Consider the following 18201-nt stretch of genomic DNA (forward strand, 5'->3'; position numbering starts at 1 on the left):
ATTATTCTCTTAATTTATTTTACTGACTGTGCTCGTTGTTGAGGAGAAATTGAATTTAAAAAATGAATCAGTTCCAGCTCTTTTATGGCTGAGACGATTTTCTCATGACAACCTGTCAACTTCCTGTGCAATGCTCATGTGGATCTGCAGAGGGGTACGTTTACGTTTTTGTGCGACTTCCTTCATCAGGAGAGTAAGCTCAGATGCAAGAAAAATGGCATCTACATATGTGCGCTGTATACCCGGCGACGAAAAGATGCAGATAACAGTTGAATACTGCCACGAAGGGAGTACGTCTCGCGCGTACAATCTTGACCGCAAACAGTTCGAAGAGGTAGGGACTGCTCTGAACAGGTTGAAAACAAATCTAGCAAAAAGTCTCTTCAAAAAGAAGAAAAAGAAGAAGAATGTCCCCGCAAATAGCAGCGCTGGAGAAGATAGAGAAGAGGACGCAGAGAATAATTTGAACGTGCTAATCATCAACACAAACGGACGAAAAGTCGACGAGACAGTTCCGAATAACACAGCCTGGATAGAGGGAAACAGATTGAGGATAGGAAATACGGACATTCCCATATCTGTCAACGCACCAACGGTAAAACTGTTACCACTCCCCTCTTCGATCATGGCAGGATTTCCAGTCTTTCCTAGGTTTGAATTAGAGTTTGCAGACTTGCAGAATAGTGTGTTCACATGGGAACGACTGGAATCTTCTCCAAAAGAAGAAGTTTTAGGCGCAGAAGGTGGTGATTCTAACAGTGACAATAGTGCAGTATCACACAAATGCTTCGACCAGATTTACACACCCACAACTGCAGACATTGACTTTCGACTGAAACTTACATGTGTGCCTGGTAGAAATGGACAAGTTGGGAGGGAAGATTTTGTGGTCTCAGATGACGTCAAACCAGGACCAGGGGTGTGCCCTTTTGAAACCAGGCACCTGTTTACACCCACAAGAACAGAGCCTGATGGGTAAGTATGTGTACAAATAAAAGTTTAATTGATGCAGAATGTTTAATTATCCATGGTGTGTGCGTGTGTTTGCAGCAAGTCACTATTGTCATGCTTTTTTTCCCCTGTAACTAGTTGACATGTATTTCTAGATCGCTGAATGAGTTAATATTTGCACTGAAAAATGTGTTCAGTCCCATACGCACACAGACACACACAGAGATCAGTTGACTATCGTATGAAAGTGCTAAATGACAAAATTCACATACTTTAGTTTCAGAGTGGTGAGCTACAACCTGCTGGCAGACATCTACTCTGACTCTGAGTTTGCACGTGAAGTATTGTTTCCACACTGTCCACCCTATGCTCTCGATATGGACTACCGCAGACAACTTCTTTTGAAAGAAATCACAGGTAGGAATATTAGTTAGTGTTAGTAAGCACTGTTTTAAATCCATCCCTAATACAGGTAGACATTTACCACTGTAAGTAAACAATTGAAATCATTGTATTTGTTGTTGCTAATCTTTCTGAATGAAGTATTGTAAATCAGACTGACATGGTACATGTACCTAAATAAGAAAATGAAAAATAACACATTAACATTTTAAGGGCATTTTAATATATATATGCAGTACAGCAATTTCATGACCTTTCAGTTCCGATGAAAGGACACCTTGCATAAGAGGACCTTACCAAGATATACTTTTTGTGAGACGACATGTACCACAGTGGAAACAACCATGGAATACAAAGCGACAGAAGTGAAAATTACCCCAAAACAAAGTGATGTCTGTTTGCAGGATACAATGCTGACATCATCTGCCTGCAAGAAGTGGATCGCAAGGTGTTTGAAAATGAGCTGTTGCCATCTCTTGATCTCCTTGGTTACACTGGGTCACTGAAGGTCAAGGGCCAACAGGGGTGTGAAGGGGTCGCCATATTTATACACAGAGACAAATTTAGGTAAAACAGTGTGTTGAGTGAGTGAGTGTGTGTGCATCTGCGCATCTTGCATCTTGTGCATTTATGTATCACACATGTGAGAATCTTCAGACTTTTGGCTGAAATCAGACTTTCTTGTGAGCTCCAGTCCAAGACATAATTTCAGAGCTGTTTTTGTGCTCCATCCTCAGAATTAGTGTATTATTTTGGAACCATGGGTCATTTTCAGCCTTTTCCGTGTACCCTTGTTCTTGTGTCTGATGTGTATACATTTTGTAATATTTAATTGCAGATCTGTAGATAGACCCAGGCAGCTTTCTTTCTCTACACATCTTAGTTATACTCCGTGGTGATGGAGAGGAAGGTGTCATCATGTATGGTTCACTTCTCTTTTTCATGTACGGTCATAATATTTTTAGTACCAGGTGCTGTTTTTATGCATACATATAATATTTAATTGTAGATCTGTAGATAAACCCTGCCAGCTTTCTTTCCCTTCATCTTAGTTATAGTCCTTGAGAGGAAGGTGTCATCATGTATGGTTCACTTCTCCAATCTTTTTAGTACCAGAAGCTGCATACTGTTTTTCAGAAGTCATTATGTTCACCTTTGACACATGGGGCTTTTTTTAATTATTGGTTTTGATTAAAGGTGATGTTAATTTGTGTGCCTTGTTACTGTTTTGTCTAATATTGCCAATATAAAAATGTCTGTGCATCAGTGATCAACCTCATGTGTTGCCAACAGAATAGTGAGCCAGGAAGACGTGAGCTTGACAGAGATGATGCTGAGCGACCCAGCGTGCTCAGACTTGCGAGCATCGGTGGAAAAGCTTCCCAAACTGCAAGCCAAGATGGATGAACGCAGCACAGTTCTGCAGACGATGGTTGTGGAGTCGCTTCAGCAGCGAGGCAAGTACCTGTGCCTGGCCAACACACACCTGTATTTCCATCCTGCTGCTAGTCACGTACGTCTGCTGCAAGGGGCTACCAGTGTGAGGCACATTGAGGCTGTGTGTCGACCATACATCCAACAGGTGAGTTAGGCCAAAAAAAAAAATAGGTCTGTTTACGGTAACCCGACCGACCCTAGTTTTTTTGCGCGACCCCAGACTTTTTTTTGGCATTTGGAGGGGAAAAAAAAATCTTGTTTTTTTGGCAAAATAACGTAAAAATATGGTTTTTTGGAAGAAAAAAAAAATAAAATCCCGACCTACCGACCCTATTTTTTTGGCCTATGTTACCGTAAACAGACCTTTTTTTTGTTGGCCTTATCAGTATAATGGGGGAAAGGTGCGTGTAGGATGGCAGGAGAAAGGGTTCTGTGTGTGTTTTTGTTTGTTTGTTTGTTTGTTTGTTTGTTTGTGTCTGTTGCTGCCCAGAAAAGTGAAACTTTGGAACGGGCCCTTTGAGGACTTTATGAAGGAGTTAATCAATTATGGTCAAAACTAAAGACAAAGTCAAAGATAATAACCAAGAATGCAGACATATCACAAATCAGTGCAGAAATATCAGAGACACAATTCTTGTTTCCATTAGCATCTGTGTTTTTGACTCACATGCGAAGCAAAAGTGAGTCTATGTACTCATCCGAGTCGTCCGTCCGTCCGTCCGTCCGTCCGGAAAACTTTAACGTTGGATATTTCTTGGACACTATTCAGTCTATCAGTACCAAATTTGGCAAGATGGTGTATGATGACAAGGCCCCAAAAAACATACATAGCATCTTGACCTTGCTTCAAGGTCAAGGTCGCAGGGGCCATAAATGTTGCCTAAAAAACAGCTATTTTTCACATTTTTCACATTTTCTCTGAAGTTTTTGAGATTCAATACCTCACCTATATATGATATATAGGGCAAAGTAAGCCCCATCTTTTGATACCAGTTTGGTTTACCTTGCTTCAAGGTCAAGGTCACAGGAGCTCTTCAAAGTTGGATTGTATACATATTTTGAAGTGACCTTGACCCTGAACTATGGAAGATAACTGTTTCAAACTTAAAAATTATGTGGGGCACATGTTATGCTTTCATCATGAGACACATTTGGTCACATATGATCAAGGTCAAGGTCACTTTGACCCTTATGAAATGTGACCAAAATAAGGTAGTGAACCACTAAAAGTGACCATATCTCATGGTAGAAAGAGCCAATAAGCACCATTGTACTTCCTATGTCTTGAATTAACAGCTTTGTGTTGCATGACCTTGGATGACCTTGACCTTGGGTCAAGGTCACATGTATTTTGGTAGGAAAAATGTGTAAAGCATGTGATCGTGAGTCGTATGGGCTTTGCCCTTCTTGTTCTTTTTTTTAACTGTATTTTGGTTCGTTTAATGCATTGTTTTTTGGTCAGGATAGTACAAATATGTGTTACGTTGTGTTATTCAGGGCAAAAGCATCGCTGTGGTGTTTTGTGGTGACTTCAACAGCAGCCCAAGTCAGGGCATTGTACAGCTGATGACTAAAAAGAATGTTCCCCAGGACTACGGGGACTGGAGTAGTGGTAAGGAGAATTACCAAGTAAATCTTGCCTTACCCCTTCCCTCAAAATACACCAAATACTCTAAACCAAATAATTCTCACCACCTTGCTATCGAGGAGGCTAAGATCTTATTCTTGTGATTGTCTTTCATTATTTTTATTTGTATGTCCTTCCACCAAAAAGTCCATTGCAAGAGTGTGTGATGAAAAGAGGAGAAAGAAAATGAGAAGGGCAAAACTGACAACTGACAATACCCGTGTGACTTGGAATAATAGGCCGTGAAAAGTAGGATATGCGCCGAAATGGCTGCGATCTGCTGGTCGATGTGAATGCGTGATGTATTGTGTAAAAAATTCCATCTCACACGGCATAAATAGATCCCTGCGCCTTGAGTCCGAGTCTGGAGATATGCGCGCGATATAAGACTTCATATAACAAGAAAGATAAGTAAATGCTGGAGGCGCTTAAAAACGAATTTGCACATAAATAGTGAACAACAAATGAGAACTTCTTCAGCCTGGACACTTACATATAGTTATTTTATTAAGATTCAATTCAGTATCCAAAAAATGTCATGAGTCAGCAGAAGCAACAGTTCAATTGGATACCTTTTGCATAGTACAGTAGTCGCCGCTTATAAAAAACACCTTGGGACCGAACAAAAGTGTTTTTAATAAGCGGCGTTTTTAATAAACGGCTGCGTGTTGAACATGTCCATCAGTAACGAAAGGTAAGAAGACCGACGCACGCATACAAGCTAAGGCAAAAAAAAAAATAATAGTCTGTTTACGGTAACATAGGCCCAAAAAAATAGGCTCGGTAGGTCGGGAATTTTTTGTTATTTTTTTAAAAAAAAAATTTTCTAAAAAAACCCCATATTTTTAAGTTATTTTGCCAAAAAACAAAGACTTTTAAAATTTTTTATTATTAATTCTTTTTTCTTTCCAAATGCCAAAACAAAGTCTAGGGTCGCGCAAAAAAAAAAGGGTCGGTCGGGATACCGTAAACAGATTTCACCGTACAACTGTTTTGAAACTTTACCAAAAGCATTTTAATGACAAATAAAAACGATTCAGAATATGTACATGTATCGCACATCACAGTTTGCCGAGGCATTGTTCTATGGTATTCTGATCCATGGGCTGTTTGCGCAAAAAGTCACGGATCTCCCCTCCCATAGTGTCAGGGATCTCCCCTCCCATAGTGTCACGGATCTCCCCTCCCATAGTGTCAGGGATCTCCCCTCCCATAGTGTCACAGATCTCCCCTCCCATAGTGTCACAGATCTCCCCTCCCATAGTGTCACAGATCTCCCCTCCCATAGTGTCAGGGATCTCCCCTCCCATAGTGTCAGGGATCTCCCCTCCCATAGTGTCAGGGATCTCCCCTCCCATAGTGTCAGGGATCTCCCCTCCCATAGTGTCACAGATCTCCCCTCCCATAGTGTCACAGATCTCCCCTCCCATAGTGTCAGGGATCTCCCCTCCCATAGTGTCACAGATCTCCCCTCCCATAGTGTCACAGATCTCCCCTCCCATAGTGTCACAGATCTCCCCTCCCATAGTGTCACAGATCTCCCCTCCCATAGTGTCAGGGATCTCCCCTCCCATAGTGTCACAGATCTCCCCTCCCATAGTGTCAGGGATCTCCCCTCCCATAGTGTCACAGATCTCCCCTCCCATAGTGTCACAGATCTCCCCTCCCATAGTGTCAGGGATCTCCCCTCCCATAGTGTCACAGATCTCCCCTCCCATAGTGTCAGGGATCTCCCCTCCCATAGTGTCAGGGATCTCCCCTCCCATAGTGTCACAGATCTCCCCTCCCATAGTGTCACAGATCTCCCCTCCCATAGTGTCAGGGATCTCCCCTCCCATAGTGTCACAGATCTCCCTCCCATAGTGTCAGGGATCTCCCCTCCCATAGTGTCAGGGATCTCCCCTCCCATAGTGTCACAGATCTCCCCTCCCATAGTGTCAGGGATCTCCCCTCCCATAGTGTCAGGGATCTCCCCTCCCATAGTGTCACAGATCTCCCCTCCCATAGTGTCACAGATCTCCCCTCCCATAGTGTCACAGATCTCCCCTCCCATAGTGTCAGGGATCTCCCCTCCCATAGTGTCACAGATCTCCCCTCCCATAGTGTCAGGGATCTCCCCTCCCATAGTGTCACAGATCTCCCCTCCCATAGTGTCACAGATCTCCCCTCCCATAGTGTCAGGGATCTCCCCTCCCATAGTGTCACAGATCTCCCCTCCCATAGTGTCAGGGATCTCCCCTCCCATAGTGTCAGGGATCTCCCCTCCCATAGTGTCACAGATCTCCCCTCCCATAGTGTCACAGATCTCCCCTCCCATAGTGTCAGGGATCTCCCCTCCCATAGTGTCAGGGATCTCCCCTCCCATAGTGTCAGGGATCTCCCCTCCCATAGTGTCAGGGATCTCCCCTCCCATAGTGTCAGGGATCTCCCCTCCCATAGTGTCAAACTTGGCAGCGTGTTCAAACCCCCTCCTCCCAAGTCCCATTGTGAGGACTTGCAGCGCCCTCCCTCATACTTCTTGCATTCAGTTTTCAGTAGCGATCAAGCAAGTCAACTTTGTCTTTGGATGTCGGATCCATTCTTTTTCTTTTTTTTGAAGCTAAAGCTGAAGTTGAAGCCATTTTCAGTTTCACTGCTTATCCAGTGAGAAGAAAGACCAGACAGTGTTGAATTGTCATCTGATGTTTTACTGATAAGGGTGTGAGTTGTCATCTGACGGTTTACAAGGGTGTGATCATGTTACACGACACTTGAGATTGCCACAAGTTCTCAAACGTCGTATAGTTGTGTTCTTTTATTCTACGTCGCCCGTCTTCGCAGCAGCAGAAAACAACTCGTCAAATTGAGTTCGAGGATTTATTCAGCATTCAATACATACAACTGCACAACGTAGCAGAACTCAAATAGAAGCTTCTTTAACATTCAAATCGCGCTGGCATATATAGTAAATACTCAATCTCGAGAATATTCCAGACCGAACACGATACAACTACATTATACGAGCCGTGCATGGACTAAACTAGCGACATTCTCTTATGACGTACATCAAAAAGCGCCGACGCACTTAATCCGAACGAACGCCACGAACTCACACTAAATCAGCATGGTAAACAACTTGTTTTGACAGGACTAGAAAGTTCACCTGCATTCTCGTCCAAGCATAAATATTGTGTTTACAAAATATAATATCGGTACTTTCCCACAAAGTAAAAATAAGTCAACTACATGCAACACACAAAACTGAACCAAAGCTCAGCAACGGTAGCGTTTCCTAACATTACCCCCAACACCAGAAGAAATTTACCTAATTTCTTTCAATCATTGAAACGCTACTTGTACACATATTATGTATACATAACAGATTGAAATCCAGGTATGTACATTAGTCTGTTGGAGAATGAACACAGTTTTACTCACATACTCGGCTGAGAAAATCTGCTCCAACATTGTCTGAACCTTTGATCGATTCCACTCGCATATCAAAGTTCTGCAAGTACATCACCCACCTCATGATACGATTATTCACAAACTTCGCAGAGTTCAGGTAGGTGAGGGGTTTGTGATCAGTCTGAAGCACGAATTTCACCCCTTGGAGGTAGAGTTCAAATTTCTTGATTCCCCACACGATGGCTAAACACTCTTTCTCCATGGTCGAGTAGTTCTTCTCGGCTCCTGACAGCTTCTTGCTGGCATAGCTGACCGGAAACGGTTTACCTCCATGCTCTTGCATCAGCATGGCGCCGATCCCTTCGTCCGATGCGTCTGTACGCAAGATGAACTCTTTGGCAGTATCAGGAAGGCGTAGCACCGGGTCTCGTGACATCAGGTCGCGCACGATCTGGTATGCCTTCTCCTGAGCTGGTCCCCAGAGTATTCGGTTGGGGCATCCTTTTCGGGTCATGTCCGACAAAGGCGCCGTTATGGCGGCGAAGTTTGGAATGAACTCTCTGTAGTACCCAGCCAATCCAAGGAAGGATCGCACCTGCTTCTTGGTTTCAGGACGTGGCGCATTGAGGATCTTGGTGACGTTTTCCAACAAAAGCCCCTTTTGACCTTCCTTCAGTGAATGACCTATGAAGTCAACGTTGTCGGTCCCCAAAATGCACTTGCTGGGTCTCACGGTCAGATTGGCTTTTGTCAGGCGGGAAAACAGTTCCCTCAAAGTCTCCAGATGCTCCTCAAAGGTCTCCGTGTGGACTAGCAGATCATCCCAGTAGTACACAACATTCTTCATTCCTTTGAGCATTTTTCGCATTCCCCTCTTCAGGGTAGCACCACTGTTCACCATGCCAAAAGGCATCCGCAGGCACTCATACGTTCCGTCTGGAGTTGCAAAGGCGGTCTTTGGTATGTCCTCTTCGCGCACAGGAATTTGCCAATATCCCTTGCTGAGATCGATCTTCGAGAAGATCTTACTGCCAGTTAACTGTCGGAATAGATCAGTTGCCGTCGGCATTGGTTCAGGGTCAAACACGGTGATCTTATTGACTTTCCTGAAGTCAATGCATACCCTGTTTGTGCCGTCTTTCTTCTTGACCACAACAACGGGAGATGAGTAAGGGGATGATGACTCACGGATGACCCCCATCTTCAACATGCTGTCAATGTCCTTCTTCAAGGATTCCCGAGCCTGAAACGGGATAGGGTATGGTTTTGAGCGAACAGGAACGTCAGATGTGAGGTGGACTTCATGTTCGACCAAGGACGTAGAGCCTGGAACATCAGAGAACCTATGGGTGAAGTCGCCCATAAAATCATGCAGCTCCTTCTGCTGGTCTTCCGTCAGGTCAGGTCCTAACTTGACGTCATCCACTCCCTCTTTCTTGTGGAGGTCTCCCAACTCCAGTAGTTCCTCTCCGTCGAACTCGTCTAGTTCGGCTGGTTCTTCCACACTTGCTGCGACCTGTACTGCTTCCGGAGGTCTCTCCACATACAGTTTCAGGAGGTTAGCGTGGTAGATCTTGGACTTCTTGCCGACATTCACCTTGTAATCGTTGATCCCTACCACGGCCTCAACCTCGTATGGGCCTTTCCACTGCATCAGTAGTTTGTTGTGATCAGTGGGGAGCAGTATCAGCACTTTGTTACCTGGTGTAAACTTCCTGTTTACGGCTTTGCGGTCGTAGTAGTGCTTTCCACTATCCTGAGACTTTCTCAAGTTTTCTCTCGCAATCTCGAGAGTCTCCTCCAGTTTCTCTCGCAACTCAAACACGTACTGGTAACTGTTCTTCACTTCAGGTGTGTCCACATCTTTCGTCCACAATTCCTTTAGTATCTGCATCGGGCCTCTCACGGTCCGCCCGTACATCAGCTCGAACGGGGAGAATCCAGTGGACTCTTGTGGCATCTCCCTGTATGCAAACAGCAAGGCATTGATGTAGCGATGCCACTGCCTTGGCTGCTCACTGCATAGTTTCTTCAGCGTGGACTTCAGCGTCGCATTGAATTTTTCGACCAGCCCATTGCACATCGGGTGATAGGGTGTCGTAGTCAAGTGACGAATGCTCAGCAGCCTGTTGACCTCCTCCATGCATTCAGAGACAAACTGTGTCCCCAGGTCTGTGAGGATCTCTTCAGGAACCCCAATTCTGCTGAAAATGTCCACAAGTGCCTCGGCTACAGTCTCGGTGTCAATTTTCTTCAGAGGCACGGCTTCTGGGTACCTGGTTGCATAGTCTACCAGGGTCAGTACCCAACGATGACCCGCTTCACTTGGCGGTTTGATCTCGCCGATGAGGTCAATGGCTACCCTCTTGAAAGGTCGGTCGATCAAAGGCATCTTCTGCAACGGCACTTTCGGGACCCTTCCTCGAGGTATGGTTTTCTGGCAAATATCACACGATCGGCAGAATCGAGTCACATCTGCATGCAGTCCTGGCCAGTAAAACGCAGCCTGGATTCTGTCCGATGTCTTCTTGACCCCCAGGTGACCTCCCATAATAGAGTCGTGGGCCACCTCCATCACCTGGCGCCTAAGTGGTTGAGGCACCAGAACTTGACGTAATGGCTTCCCACCGTTGACTCTCGGGTGCTGGAACACTCTGTACAGGATCTTGGCCTTTACTTCAAAGTGCACAGTGCCTTCGCCCTTAGTCATCTCCTTGACAGGACGACTCCTGTACTTTGTCAAGGTCAAATCAGCTTCCTGTAGCTGAATCAGCCGATCCCTGTCCACGACAGCAGTTGCAGAACTGTTGGTGACCCTGAGTGGCGTAGTTGTTTTGTCCTTCTTCGCCTGGGCTCTGGTCGTCACAGCGCTTACAACCTGCGGCTGGTCGCGGCGATGCACAGTTGCTCTGTCATCTCGTAACAGTTCGCTGACATCTTCATTCGCGAATGGCAGTGGGTCTTCCTCCTCAGCAGCAGGCTGAGCTGAGCCCATTCTCCATTCGAAATCAGGGTCATCAGGACGTCTCGCACCCCCAATGTTCCCAATTAGTAGATCGTACAAGGGCTTCTTCAGGCAGACGGCCTCAACTTCTCCGGTGAAGTATGGAGTATCGATCTGGATTTCTACCACTGGTGCCTTCACGCATTTGCTGTCAGCCATGAGCGTCCACTTGAAGTCACCAGTGAACTTCTCTGTTGGCACCAGATCCTCTTTGACAATGACTCCATTGCAGCCCGAATCTCTGAGAACAGTCACTTCCTGCTTCTCAACAAATCCCTTCGACACGGGCATGTTCGACACTGACACAGCTGCGCTGGCGACGACAGAGATTGACCTGCCATTGGCGAGTAAAAGCTGGCCATCAGATATACATTCTTCCACGTCCGATGGTGTAGCCACTTGCTCGGCAGCCCTTGGAAGTATGACGCTGCTCGCACATACTTGTTGGTTCGAGCCACTCGTTTGCCTCTTGTTGTCGTAATATCTCCGTCGATGTTCTTGCGCTTTGTCATTGACATGTCCGTTATTTTTCTTTTGGGGACAGTTGGCGACTCGGTGGCCCTTGGCATTGCAAAGGAAACACGTTATGTTCTGCCCTTCATTGGATGATGGTGCGGACTCAGTTTGTCCCTTGGCAGGTTGGTTTCCCTGGTTCCCGCTCTTCTGGAAAGGTTTCGATGACTTTGACGTCCCCAGGGTCCTTCCATGAGCAATGAGATAACGCTCAGCAGCATCAGTAATGTCCTTCAAACCCCGCAGTTTTTGCTCTTCCAAGCGGGTCGCCAGGTCCTTCGGGCATGCATTAAGGAACTGCTCCTTCACGATCAAGTCCCGCAGACTCTCGTATGACTGCTCTTCACCTGATAACTCCACCCACTTCTGCAGGTATGACGACAGGCGCTCCACAAACTGGCTCGGTGTCTCTCCAGACAATGGCTGGCATTCGCGGAAGCGTTGACGGTAGCCCCTTTCAGTGAAATTGTAGCAACGCAACAGAGCTTCCTTCAGTACATCATAGTCTCTGGCGTCATCATTTGAGAGTCTAGTGTAGACCTCAAGTGCTGCCCCAGTCAAATGTGCGCTGAGTTGAATCGCCCAGTCGTCGCGCTGCCATCTAGCACTCTCAGCGAACCTCTCGAATCTTGCAAGGTAGCAGTCGATCTGGTCCTTCCCGTCAGCGAATGCTGGAAGTTTCGGTGCCCTGTGTAGCATTTGCTGCTGGTTATCTCTTTGGCGTGGTGCCTCGTGCTCAGTTTGAACACGCACCATTTCTGTCTGAAGCTCTAAGCGCTTGGTCTCCATTTCTATCTGGAGCTCTAAGCGTTTCAGCTCCATTTGCTTTTCTTCACGCTGCGCTTGTCTTTCTTCACGCTGTGCTTCTCTTTCTTTTTCTTCACGCTGCGCTCGTCTTTCTTCACGCTCACGCTGCGCTTGTCTTTCTTCCCGCTCACGCTGCGCTTGTCTTTCTTTTTCTTCTCGCTGCGCTTGTCTTTCTTCACGCTCACGCTGCGCTTGTCTTTCTTCACGCTGCGCTAGCAGTTGTGTCTGGGACTCGACGAACTCCGTCAGCTGCTTGCCTTTCAGTCCCAGTTCAACTCCTTTTGCCCAGAATTCAGCCATTCTGGTCTTTTCCGGTGCGTTCGTCTGTATTCTTTCACAGCCACGAACGTAGACGAATGTAGTCTTCTAAAAGAACACAGTCTCTACTGCACCTCCGATGCTTCTCTCGTCGCTGTTCACCTTCGTAGACGCAGGCTGCCACCCTCCTCGTCTAACGTGACGGCGCACTCTGCTCACGATACGTACACGACGTACCCCAGTCGTATTTCGTAGTATTAATGCACTAGCTCCGCGACGAAGTCCGTCTCGTCCAAACGGCAGCTAACCTCTGTAATCCCGATACACTCCGGCGTCGCTCACCGTATCGAGTTGCGGCGATTACCAAACTCTTCCCACAGTCACACCGAATCCACGGTTCCGTAGTCTCAATACTGATCCCTCAGGATACACCCGATTGATGGCTACCTCCTGTGACTGTCTTGACGCTGGAAAACCCTTGGCGTTAAACGTAGATCCTTGGCTTGGCCCCCAATTGTTACACGACACTTGAGATTGCCACAAGTTCTCAAACGTCGTATAGTTGTGTTCTTTTATTCTACGTCGCCCGTCTTCGCAGCAGCAGAAAACAACTCGTCAAATTGAGTTCGAGGATTTATTCAGCATTCAATACATACAACTGCACAACGTAGCAGAACTCAAATAGAAGCTTCTTTAACATTCAAATCGCGCTGGCATATATAGTAAATACTCAATCTCGAGAATATTCCAGACCGAACACGATACAACTACATTATACGAGCCGTGCATGGACTAAACTAGCGACATTCTCTTATGACGTACATCAAAAAGCGCCGACGCACTTAATCCGAACGAACGCCACGAACTCACACTAAATCAGCATGGTAAACAACTTGTTTTGACAGGACTAGAAAGTTCACCTGCATTCTCGTCCAAGCATAAATATTGTGTTTACAAAATATAATATCGGTACTTTCCCACAAAGTAAAAATAAGTCAACTACATGCAACACACAAAACTGAACCAAAGCTCAGCAACGGTAGCGTTTCCTAACAGATCACTGTTCACACAAACGCTGAAGTGTCTTGAGTTGTCATCTAACGGTTTACTGACAAGAATTCACGACCAGAAGGCGACTACTAACCCTCTGAGCAGAGAGGAAATGAACAAAAAGTGTTTTTATTAAACGGCCCCTGTAGTTAATAACCGGCGGAATTTTACATAGGTTATGTAGTGGTAAATCCGGACCGGACCAGACTGTATTTAAAAAACGGCTGTTTTTATTAACCGCGTTTTTTTATAAGCGTCGACCACTGTACTTACTCTTTAACTGTGGAGTCATTTCTTTGTCCCATGGACAAAACTGAAGTTTTTCTTTTTTTCATCACTTTATTGTCCCATCGCTGGGAAATTCGGGTTGCTTCCTCCAAGTGGAAAGCTAGCAGCAGCAGAGTCGCTGGGGGTGGAACATTGATACCGTCACTGAGTTTGCACATAAAGTTGACCCGTGTCTGTCCCGGCCCGGATTCTGACCCACAGATCACAAGCTCACTTTTAAACAGGCACATGCATTTTAACTTCGACACAGCTACAGATTTCTTTGCTTTACAGGTGGAGAAGAGGAGAAAATTGAAGGCTTGGAGTTGCGACATGACTTTGACCTGATCAGTGCTTGTGGCGTCGTAGACTACACCAACTACACACCAAACTTTCACGGCATGCTGGACTACATCTTCGCTGACTCCAAGAATCTAGCTGTCAAGCAGGTGGTTCCCATGCCTTCCCATGAAGAGGTTACCCTCCATTCCGGTCTCCCCAGTGTTGTCTTCCCCTCTGACCATATAGCCCAGGTCTGTGATCTGACCTGGAAAGTATAGCTTAAAACGCTGGTGCACCACTGATTGTCAAGTACAGTGTGACTATAATTTGGTCAAGCTTCATAGATGTTGCTTCAGAAGCTTTCATTTATTTGAGAAACAGCATCCTGGAGTTATTTTGGTTGTCAGCTATTTCATAGCCAGAATGGGGTAGGTGGTGAACAGATTATGTAGATGTGCTACTTTCTAAGACCGTAAAAGCTGCTTTTCAAAGTGAACTGTGATCTGTATTTTTGGCATAATGAAACTGGCTTGTGCTATAATTGACAATGGGTGAATGAAAAAGCTCTGAACTTTAAGATATCGGTATGATGTGAAAAGTTATTTCTGTTTATATTTCAAGTAAGATATATTTTGTGTTAAAGAAGAAATTCCCTGTTGCAGAAAAGCATTGTAGTGGTTGTAACTTCCTGAATGTAACAGCGGCTGCTATTGCAGCGGGCATGCTACTCTCCATGTCTTAAAAAAACACTTTTGGGGAGGACAAAAAGTAATTTCCAGACCACTACTTGTGGTGACCGAGTCCTACCCTAGACATTACTTGTATGGGGCTTTGTAGTTATTGCTCCTAAATTCCACATGTGGCTTGTACAATTGTAAAGAAACAAAAGACTTTTAGTGCTGCTAAATGGTTTGAAATTAAGTGTTCAAGAAGAAATAGATAAATGTTAAAAGAGAAGTAGGACCAATACAGACCATGAATGTGTGTAGAAACTGTGTGTTTGTCTGTTCACCTCCGGGACAACCTGTGTCTGGCCTGTCTGAAAACACCTCCACGTGAGGGGTTGTGCTGCTAGCGCGGTGAAGATAAAGAGGGAACATTTTGTCTGCCGGCGCAGCAGCAAGCAGGATGTCTCTGAACTGTGTTGAAGCTTACATAGCTTTTGAAGCTTAAAATGGCAAATATGAAGATATTACTTTAGTGACAAATCTGTTTTGTTTCTGCCACATTTTATTCTTTCTGCTTTCACTGTGGATTATTCTCTTTAAAAAATGTTTTTTAAGCTTGTGGACTTGTTGTTTGTCTGTGGGATCATGAGCTGCATTTTTGGTATATTATGAATTACATTTTTTTTATCTGAACTCCAACAACAATGAAATGCGTATTACCGTTTTTACGTGTGCAGTGATGGCGCTAGTATTTTTTCAAACCGGTACGCAAACTTTTATAATGTAAACAGTCCAGAAAACAAGAAGGGCAAAGCCCATACGACTCACATGCTTGACCTTGACCTTTACATGACCTTGACCTTCAGGGTCAAGGTCAAATAACTAGACCTAGCAATGACATACACTAAGAACTGCTTTACACATTTTTCCCACCAAAATACATGTGACCTTGACCCAAGGTCAAGGTCATCCAAGGTCATGCAACACAAAGCTGTTAATTCAAGACATAGGAAGTACAATGGTGCTTATTGGCTCTTTCTACCATGAGATATGGTCACTTTTAGTGGTTCACTACCTTATTTTGGTCACATTTCATAAGGGTCAAAGTGACCTTGACCTTGATCATATGTGACCAAATGTGTCTCATGATGAAAGCATAACATGTGCCCCACATAATTTTTAAGTTTGAAACAGTTATCTTCCATAGTTCAGGGTCAAGGTCACTTCAAAATATGTATACAATCCAACTTTGAAGAGCTCCTGTGACCTTGACCTTGAAGCAAGGTAAACCAAACTGGTATCAAAAGATGGGGCTTACTTTGCCCTATATATCATATATAGGTGAGGTATTCAATCTCAAAAACTTCAGAGAAAATGGGAAAAATGTGAAAAATAGCTGCTTTTTAGACAACATTTATGGCCCCTGCGACCTTGACCTTGAAGCAAGGTCAAGATGCTATGTATGTTTTTTGGGGCCTTGTCATCATACACCATCTTGCCAAATTTGGTACTGATAGACTGAATAGTGTCCAAGAAATATCCAACGTTAAAGTTTTCCGGACGGACGTCCGGACGGACGACTCGGGTGAGTACATAGACTCACTTTTGCTTCGCATGTGAGTCAAAAACGGTAGGCTGGTCATTGGAACCAGTAAGAGTCCATCTCAGAGTACTGGTTTTGTTTTTTTACCAGCGAAAAAAACGGTAGTTCTAAATATCAACCGGTAGGTCATACCGGCAGCCAATTTTGTTCCAGTATTTTCTTATTTCAACTGGTAAAATATCAGTAATTACCGGTTAACCCCAATATTGATGTGTATTATTTATTTATTGCATATTCATGCATGAAGTGGATCCGTGGTTGCTTTGTTTGTTGTTTGTTTTAATTTTAACAAAGATTTTCACAGTATTGTTCAAACTGAGAATTGGCGACATGAAATGTCTAGAGTAAAATGTTGAGATTGTTCAGCTTATGATTGTCTTTTAATGTAAGATATATCTTAAATATATATATATATATATATTGATATATATATTAAACACATTTGCCATGCAGGCAGAACTTGTTATAGTAAATGGGCAGTGTTTTGTAGCTTACCCTGTTTCTACCAGGTGGTTTGAGGCACCTCATCATCACTACCACATTGCCTGTTTACAGCTTGCTACTGTGTCAGCTTACCTGTTCATGCTTAGCTATGGAGGGGTTATCTTCTTTGAGGATGGTGCAAAAACTAGTAAAAGAATGCTTACCTGCGCAAAGGATTTATTATTAATTTTGTTGTTTTAGAGGATTGAACATAATGATGGTGTGACAGCTTTTACTCAGCTAGCTACATTGGAACCCCCTCTTTGAAACCTTAAACAATCCTAGAAAATTGGGTCTTAAAAGGGTGGTAAATTTAGTCTGTGAACAGAAAATTGGGTCTTAAAAGGGTGGTAAATTTAGTCTGTGAACAGAAAATTGGGTCTTAAAAGGGTGGTAAATTTAGTCTGTGAACAGAAAATTGGGTTTTAAAATGGTGGTAAATTTAGTCTGTGAACAGAACATTTCAGAACACAGGATCTTAAAGCGGGGGAGGGTGTGGGACGTGGGGGGGGGGGGGGGGGGGGGGGGGAGGGTCTTTTGGGGATTGAGAGGTATGCTTATAAGAGTTCTCTATAACATGGGTGATATTCAGTTTCTGTTTGCATAATCATTACACAGCACATACAAGAGCCTTTGCACTATTTGCATTCAATTATCAAGTATGGCATGTCGGTGAGATACAGCCAGTGTGGCTTTTGAATATGTGTACGTATACGTGCACTTGTTATCTCTGAAAAATCAGTGGTGCATATTTTTGATAGCTTTTGCTATAACAGGAACTGCTACCAGATACATTATTGGTGCCAGTGTAACTTGATAGTTATTTTATCTAGCTTTTTTGCAGTACTTCACATATAAAGCTGATGTCAAGGAATTTGTGTACGTACATATATGTGCAGTTTTCTTATAAACACTGGTATGTATGCTGTACATGTAACATATTTTTGTCAAGGAATCTTTCTACTGTTTGAATTTAGATCCAGTTTTATGAAACCAGTTAATTTTGTGTGTGGAGAGATAAGCTCTTCAGAACACCAAATCTAAAATTAAAAAAATGTGACCCAGAAGTGCACGCTCGCTAACACAAACACAATGGAGGGAGAAAAATGAAAGTGATAAGAGAAGGAACATTTATGGTACGGAAGAAAAAAATACCATGCCTTGTTAAATTCATCGATCTACAAGTCTAAGTATGCTGCTGGTTTTTGTGTGTGTTTTTGTTTTGATAAATGTTTTATTATGAGTAAAAATTAGCAGTCAGATTTACCAAAAAGTTGGACTTTCCCCCCTGTTAAACGCACAGTTGGTTCACTTGATGAGTCATATTGAATGATGCAAATATTATTTTGAATGATGCAAATTTGATTCCTGCTTTGTATCTTCTTATCATTTGCTATTTTCTTCTTGTGATATCTATTTCACATGTAAGAATGTTAAATCTAAGCCAAACCAAGCTGATAAA

At 44.1% G+C, this 18201-nt stretch overlaps 1 protein-coding gene across 1 annotated transcript; it reads left to right on the forward strand.

Moving 5' to 3' along the window:
• Positions 1-16119, forward strand: LOC138960258 (2',5'-phosphodiesterase 12-like). Its single transcript, XM_070332071.1, has 6 exons — positions 1-975; positions 1229-1368; positions 1758-1920; positions 2647-2935; positions 4288-4402; positions 13998-16119. The coding sequence occupies exons 1-6, from the start codon at positions 131-133 to the stop codon at positions 14261-14263; spliced, it is 1818 nt and encodes a 605-aa protein (XP_070188172.1). The 5' UTR covers positions 1-130; the 3' UTR covers positions 14264-16119.
• The last annotated feature ends 2082 nt before the right edge of the window (positions 16120-18201 follow it).

Source organism: Littorina saxatilis, linkage group LG2, assembly GCF_037325665.1.
Source record: "Littorina saxatilis isolate snail1 linkage group LG2, US_GU_Lsax_2.0, whole genome shotgun sequence".
NCBI classification, from domain to species: Eukaryota; Metazoa; Mollusca; class Gastropoda; order Littorinimorpha; family Littorinidae; genus Littorina; species Littorina saxatilis.